This window comes from Octopus sinensis, unplaced genomic scaffold, assembly GCF_006345805.1.
Source record: "Octopus sinensis unplaced genomic scaffold, ASM634580v1 Contig17982, whole genome shotgun sequence".
Classification (NCBI taxonomy): Eukaryota; Metazoa; Mollusca; class Cephalopoda; order Octopoda; family Octopodidae; genus Octopus; species Octopus sinensis.
Window position 1 is genome coordinate 51,374 of NW_021835467.1, and position 7,623 is coordinate 58,996.

Consider the following 7,623-nt stretch of genomic DNA (forward strand, 5'->3'; position numbering starts at 1 on the left):
TTTCAATTTTTTGTAGAATTGTACGTCACTGAACCCGAGTTGCGCCAAATTTTTTTATCAGATTTATCAGATTTTTTTTATTTTTTATTCTTAAAATTTTTATAAATTATGACGAATTCTACGATTTCCAAATTTAAATTGACACTAAAAATTTTTTTTAAATCGAATCTTAGAATCAACGGATTTAAGAAAGGCGAATTTGGGGGGATTTACTGTACACTTAAGTTCATTCAAACATGGATACGAAAACTTTCGTTTACTATTGGAAGCATGTGTGGAGCCTATATGGTGAAGCTTCTTAGTGAAACAGAATTATTATTGTAAGAAAAAAATCCGAAGAGGCATAAAAGTGTCTCATTTCCAGTTGGTCGACCATGCCGCTGTTGTTCTCTTCATGGACGACTCTTCTCCAATGGAAGGGAAGGTTTTGAATCTGTTTGTTGGAGACAGTAGAACTACTTATATGTTGGCGAATGGACTGTTTTCAGCAATTGTGAGTTTACAGGATTCCTTGTTAACTGATTTGTGTTCTCTTTGTGTGTGCTATATGAGCACCATGTCTCTGTGGCACACCTCTTACATTGCCCCGCAAGCAGGATGTTTTCTTGTTCCTGTGGGGTTCAGTGCGGCGTTTAATCCAAATTTTTCCCAGTCAGTAAGTCGCACACACTTAAATTAGAAAGAGTCAATATGATCAAAGCAGAGTGTGCAAGTGACTTGATGAGTCTCATGCGTGGAATAGAGGAGCCCTTTGATACAAATCTTGTTTTGAATTCAATCCATATTTGCTAACTGAAATGGAGTTTGGCAAAACATCAAAGCATAATTCGGTCAATTTCCCATCTGATGAGTTATTCTGCCTCACTCACCAGTTTTGTCGGCTTGATTCTTGCGCTCTCTCCGTCTCGGAAAATTCCAGTTTTCGCCCTATTTGGCCCAAAAATGGAGGCTGTGTGTCAATTATATTGTTTTTTTTGAATGGCGGGTAAATTAGTGACAAATTTCTCGCCCTTTTCAATTATTTCAATATGTTCTTTGTCAAAATGAATATGTGGGTTCATGAGCCTGTGAATGAAGTATGAAATGGTTACATTTAACAAAGAGACTCAGTTTGGAGACCTGCCGTTAACAGAGGAAATGAAGGGAGACTGAAAGTTGACTGAAGAGCTTCTTGTACATTTATCGTCCGCCATGCCGCTGTTGTTCTCTTCATGGGCAAGAGTTCTCTTATGTAGAGTACAGCGCAATCCATTCAAAAAAAAGATGAAACAAGTATAATCATCAAAATAAATGGCTTATACCAATTCGCCTACTCTGCAAAAAACTCTTAAAGTAAAAAAATTGAAGGCAGTAAAAAAGAATCAACTTCGTTTCGTTAAAACATTGATACAAAATAAAATCCTCATAATTAAAAATTTTAATATAATTTCAATTTTATTATTTGGTTGAAAAAATATTACTATTATTAATGAGGTAGATTTATGCGAGTTAATCAATCTGTAGAGAGCATTCTGGCTCATGATGTTCAGGGCTCTGTTTCAGATTACAGAAAAGACTGCCAAATTTAGGAATTGCTGAAGTAGAATCAAAACTTTAAAAAATCAGCTCGCTATTCTTGAGCACCTCTATAGCCCTGAAGATGTATTTCTCTCTAAATGCACAAAATGTGTCGTTGCTACCCTAAACCTTCTGTCCATAATAAAGAGAAAAACCCGATAACTTTTAAAGTTTCAACCAATTACATCTGAAGTGCTAGCCTTATTTAAGCCTGAACTTTAACGTCTCTCAGAATAAATCTGCATTACTTTTTTGACATGCAAAAAGCTCTATTCCCAGTAAAAATCCCTAAAGGAGTACGAATTGCCACAGCAACGTGTCTCTCGGATGGAATTGGCCACGCACTGTCCTCTCACAGTTGCGAACCCTGGCTAAAGGTTATATGCTTTGTCGCACTCGGAGTACTCACAACAGAATCGGAAAACAATAATAAAGAAAAAAACTCCCGCATCAACTTAATCAAGAAACTGAAAGGAAACAGAATGAATTTTTGCAGTTGTCACAGGCCTAGGGTGTTACCAAGCCTAGGTGGCTACACTTTCAGACTTTAAATAAAATTCAAAAAAATATTTGAATTCTATTTCAAAATCTATTTTGTCAAAATAAATATTATAAAATGACAAATACCTTACAAAACAGAACAGAAATTTTTATTGTAAAGAACAAGAGACTGGTACAGAAATTTTTTGACGTCGATACAACAAGACGGCAGCAATTGCTGACCCGTTAAGCAATAACCTAGGGACGTGCCTAATCGCTGCATTGCACGCATTTTTGTACGTGCAATGTGATCATCAAACTTACCGGACGGCTTAAAGAGCACTTGTAAAATCCACATTCTAGGACTTCCAAGACTTAAGTTCAGTTTCCAATTTGCAGGCCCACGGCGCTAAAAAGGCCAAGATCGTCTACAATTACGAGGTTATCTTCTCGCGTCACTCCAAAACTGTGGGCAGCAGAAACATTTCCGTGATCCAGGACGAGGTGATCATGTTGTTGGGGAATTATCATGAGGCTGATTGGTGTTATGTAATATACCACACTCTACTTCCAGGTCATGAAACTCGACTCCATATTGACAGGGTACGTTGCGAGAGTTTTATACAACACAGTGATTAATATTTAACACTTAATTATAAGGTGGCTACCCTATAAAACAATACATCCACACTTCTTTAGACACCAATGTCAGCAAATTGTTCACTCATTGAAATATCCAAACTCCACCCACTTGCAAACCAACTCTCCGGCCACGGACTCCACTCCACTGCACTCAAATGTAGTCCCCATTTTACATCACAGTCTTTTTTGAAATACCTGGCGGCTTCATTGCCAAACGACTCAAAAAGTATTCCCGCGGCTACCAGGAGGCTGACTTTTATCAAAATATTCCCCACTCTGTCGACCAGTTTTTCACCAAATTGTCCTCATTTTTCCCCAAATTTCATGGACTGGCGCATGACGAAGAAGGAGGTGTGGCACTTTTTTATGTGCAGGGCAGTACATTTACTTGGAAAACATATTCCGGAACTTCACCAAACCGACATCCGCCGATATCAAAATTGGGTTCCTCAAAAAAGAAAAGTACCCGGCAGCCGACCAAATCATGTTTCAAATAAGTGGAATGAAAGTATTTGAAAGGTAGCACTTGTAGGTCCACCAACCTGACGAATCGTGTCACACCCTCTACAAGTCGGACGGACGCCAACTGGACAAGCATACTATCAGGGACGGTGAGAGGTCTTTGTCATTTCAGAGTTGCAAAAGTTTTTTCTGCAAGACCACAAGTTGGGGGACGGAAGGAGGCGGAAAATATTGGCAGAGTTAAGGGAAATGCTCACTCTTTTGAAGGCCCAGTCAACATGGCACTTTGTTTCGAGTTCGGTAATAATCGCCTACGAGAACGAGAACGTGTCCAATTGGAGTGAGGGACAGGTGGCTGTCCACATCATTGACTTTTCTCACGCTTCTCCTGCCAAGTCGAGGGACATTTATTCAATCAATGGGTTGGCTAATTTAATTAATTTCATTTCGAATTTATTCGATTTGATTTAATCAGACTCAATAACTTATTCTTTCAATTCAAACAAATTCACTAATACATCTCCTAATTTGATTATTCTAATGACTGTTCGTTCAAAAAGATTACATCTAATTTATCCACCAAATAAAAAACAAGAATATAGTTAGATTGCATTTAGTTAACGGAATTACTAAATTAATGTATGTAAAGCAGAAGAACTGATGGCGATCCAGTTTCCCCTCACTGCAAAAAAAAAGTTAGATTGCAATTCTACATTTTTCAAATTTCCCATTCCTTTCCCAAAGAATTAATTTTATTTTAACACTTTCCAGATAATTTCTGGATAAATAATATTGAAAACGCCCAAAGATATATCAAGATATTCTGAGAAACTCAATAACGTACACTCTAATTTGAAATAATAAAAAAAGCAAGTTTGTTCAAATTTTTTTTTTAAGAAACAAGTACAGTAAAACCTCTCGAATCCGCCGATTTTGGGACCGACCAAAAAATCGGCGGATTCGAGAAATCGGCGGATTCGAGAGGCAATTTAAATAATATTTTATAGTTGAAACATGAACTCACAATATAGATTAAGTATTTCTTTTCATATACAAATGACTGAATACATAAAATTATTTATATTCAAAAAAATCAGAAATTTTATTTTTTTTAATTGATTTTCTTAGCATTTCCCCAATTCGCATAATATTTTCATGATCATCTATATCTGCATTTATCTAAGAAGCATAAGTTTTAATGATCTCTAGAGCTCTGAAGGCTTCTGAGAGATCAACTTTTTTCTCATTTGATTCCTCTTCAATCATTGTTTCCTAAGTATAATTATTAAATAAAATCACTAACTGATTGAACTTTTTTTGACTGTAATGTACTAGCTTGTTCAGATTTGTCTAAAAATTCGATTAGCTCTTCATTTTCAGTATATCCGTAATCAACAAATTCACTATAAGATATTGGATCGTCAATTTGAAATTTCTTAATTATTTCTTCATAATTATTTTCTTAGTTCTTAGATTCACTGTTGATTGTGATTGTTTCACATTTTATCCATTGTGCATGACGGAAACAATTTTTGATGGTCGTAGGAGTAACTTTATTCCAAGCGAAGAATGTTAATATCGCAGCAGTTTTAAGGGTGATTCCATTAATTGCATTCTGACAATTTTCCCCTGCCTCAACCTTTTCGATTATATCATTTATTTTCAAATTGGTAAATTCGGCTTTAAAGCATTTTATAATTCCTTGATCCATTGGTTGTAAGAGCGAAGATGTTCTAGAAGGCAAAAAAAGAATTTCAATTGAGTTTAACGTGACAATAATTTGATGAGATGGACATTGATCTATTACAAGTAGAATTTTTCTTTTTTTCTTCGCAAGTTCACAATCAAAATCACTGAGCCACTTGTTAAAAATTTCACGGTTCATCCATGCCTTATTGGAATGGGTGTAGGTAACATATTTTCCAATGTTGAAATTTTTAAAACACCTTGGACTTTTGAATCTTCCTATCATTACAGGCCTTCTTTTATCGGAACCAGAACAATTTGCACATAATAGTAACGAAAATCGATCCTTCGACAACTTTATTCCAGGCCGTGATTTAGTGCACACACTTTTGGAAGGAATCGCCTTGTAAAAAACACCAGTTTCATCTGCATTATAAACATTGTCCAATCCATATTGTTCAATTTTTAAACTCATTGTTTCATTAAAATCAGTAATAGATTTTTCATCATGATTTACTGATCCACTGTCTCCGTGAAATTTTCTTAACTTGATACCATTTCGTAATTTAAACTTTTCTAGCCACCCACGACTTGCTTTAAATTCTGGAAAATTTTTTCAAAATTTAAGAGCTTTTGCAATTAACATCGAATCTGATAGAATTGCTCCACTAGATTCCATTAAGTTAATCCATGTTATCATCGCTACATCAATTTCATTAAATTTGAGTTTTGGAATTCTCGTTATGTTTAATTTTTTGATGTCAGTCCTATTCAAAAGGTCCGATTTTGATTTAAGGTCGTTTATAGTTCTCGGAGAAATTTTCTTTTTTAACCGTGAAGAAAAAATCCTGGAAATTTGAGGTGCAGAAACGAATGGGTTGTCAGAAATATAACGTAGTATAGAAATTTTTTCGTTGATAGAAAGTCTAACACAACGACGCATCACAAAAATACAATTTAACGTGTAATGAGAATTTTAAAATGTTAATTAATTTAACTTACAATTAGATAAAAAAATTATTTTTCATAATACTTGAGGAGCGGATTCGAGAAACAAGCGGATTCAAGAATCATTCATAGGAAATTTCAAATTTTTGATTAAAACAAGCGGATTCGAGAAGCGGCGGATTCGAGAAGCGGCGGATTCGAGAAGCGGCGGATTCGAGAAGCAGCGGATTCGAGAGGTTTCACTGTATTTAATTACAAGTTAATTAATTAAAAGCTTCATGGACGGTTTGTTCAAATTGTTTTTTATTTGTATCAAAGCATTCCACGTGTATCATCTTTTATGAGATTTTGTTTTCAATATTTTTCATAAGGTTTTCAGAATTATAACAGCATTCGTTCGGCTTTATCTCCTACTGATTGGGACAAGACACATAAACCCTTTAGCTGGTGGAAATCGTATGTTTACTGATCTAAACATCTACATTTCAGTGGACAATTTCTTTCACACTGGTATTTAGGTTTATAACAAAATAAGTTTTCATCTATTTGCACAAGTTATTCTCGAGAACAGTTAAATATAAAAAAAATTAATAGTCAATGTTATTAAAACAATCCTGAATCCTCTGCTCGAGAAAGTCGAATTGTTGAGTAATATGCCGCTGAGTCATCTCAGAATGATTGTCAAACTTGAAGTTGGAAATGTTGCCAAGAATTTGAGGTTGATCGAGAGAATGGCGAATAATGTTCCACGTGAGCTTTTTAGTACTGCTGACGGCCTTGGATGTTCTTGAGCATGACAGTCTTGTAGAAAGGAATTACCTGTGCGAGTGAGTGCGAAGGAGACCTATCGTATTGTTAGTAACTATTCTGCCGTAGTAACCAACTCTTTGATAATAAAAGGAGGGACCTTGCCGACTAATTGGATGACTCCAGTTCTTACTCCTCCCGTAGAGTGTCAATGTTGAATTTAGCTAAAATAGTTACGAAATTGTACAAAATCTTACACAGAAAATACAAAACGGAGAAAAGATGAGTCCTATTGCACAAATAATGGCTTTTATTATATTTTTAGATCAAGGACGGGGATGCAGTGCTCGACGACCCGGCCATAATTGGAGTGTGCTGCAGTGTATTCTATGACTGGTTGGTGAAGGAGGGAGAAAGGAAATGTGTATTAATCGACATTCAGGGAGTGGAGATGACTACTCCCAGTCACACATCTGCTCTCCTCTAGCTTTGAATGTGCCCAACACATTTCTCAATGAGAGCACTCTCAGTGACCACTCGGTGATGGCACTTCTCTCCACCCAACGGGACAAAGATGTGTTGCCACTGCGCTTCCAAGTGGAGCACGTGGTGTTGGTGGGGTATTCGGGGAGAGTGAGAGAGAGTTGGACACTCTGGTGACACTCGCAAATGCATTCGGAAGGGTTGATCACCCCCTCTACCTCAGTACTTTAGTCGGGACACTCACCACACCATTTCCTACGTTTGAGTGTTGTAAGCTCCGTTTTGTTTGAGTTTACGGATAAAACAATTCAGAAAATACGTGTCAAAGTTCGTTGAGAATGTACTAAAGTGTTTAAATATCCTCGGAAACCGAATAAATCAGGGGTGCCAAACTCATTTCGCAAGAAAAACTAAATTATTCAATCATCGCCCTTTAATTTTGGTGAGAGCTGCTTCCAGAGGATTGACATCTTTTTTAGATACAATTTTTGAGTCAGGCTGAGCTATTTGTGTAGTTCCGACTTTTATTAAAGAGGATAAATGTTCATCAGTTAGTCTTGTTCTTTGAGCAGTTTTTGTCAATTTCATAAATGATAAAATTATGTCGGAAGACATTCG

General features: G+C 36.2%; 1 protein-coding gene across 1 annotated transcript; it reads right to left on the reverse strand.

Moving 5' to 3' along the window:
• Positions 1-4,603: 4,603 nt before the first annotated feature.
• Positions 4,604-7,402, reverse strand: LOC115231259 (tigger transposable element-derived protein 6-like). The gene is made up of 2 exons (XM_029801320.1): positions 7,399-7,402; positions 4,604-5,430 (listed from the first exon to the last, which is right to left on the reverse strand). Exons 1-2 carry the CDS (start codon positions 7,400-7,402, stop codon positions 4,604-4,606), a joined length of 831 nt encoding a protein of 276 aa, XP_029657180.1.
• Between the last annotated feature and the right edge of the window lie 221 nt (positions 7,403-7,623).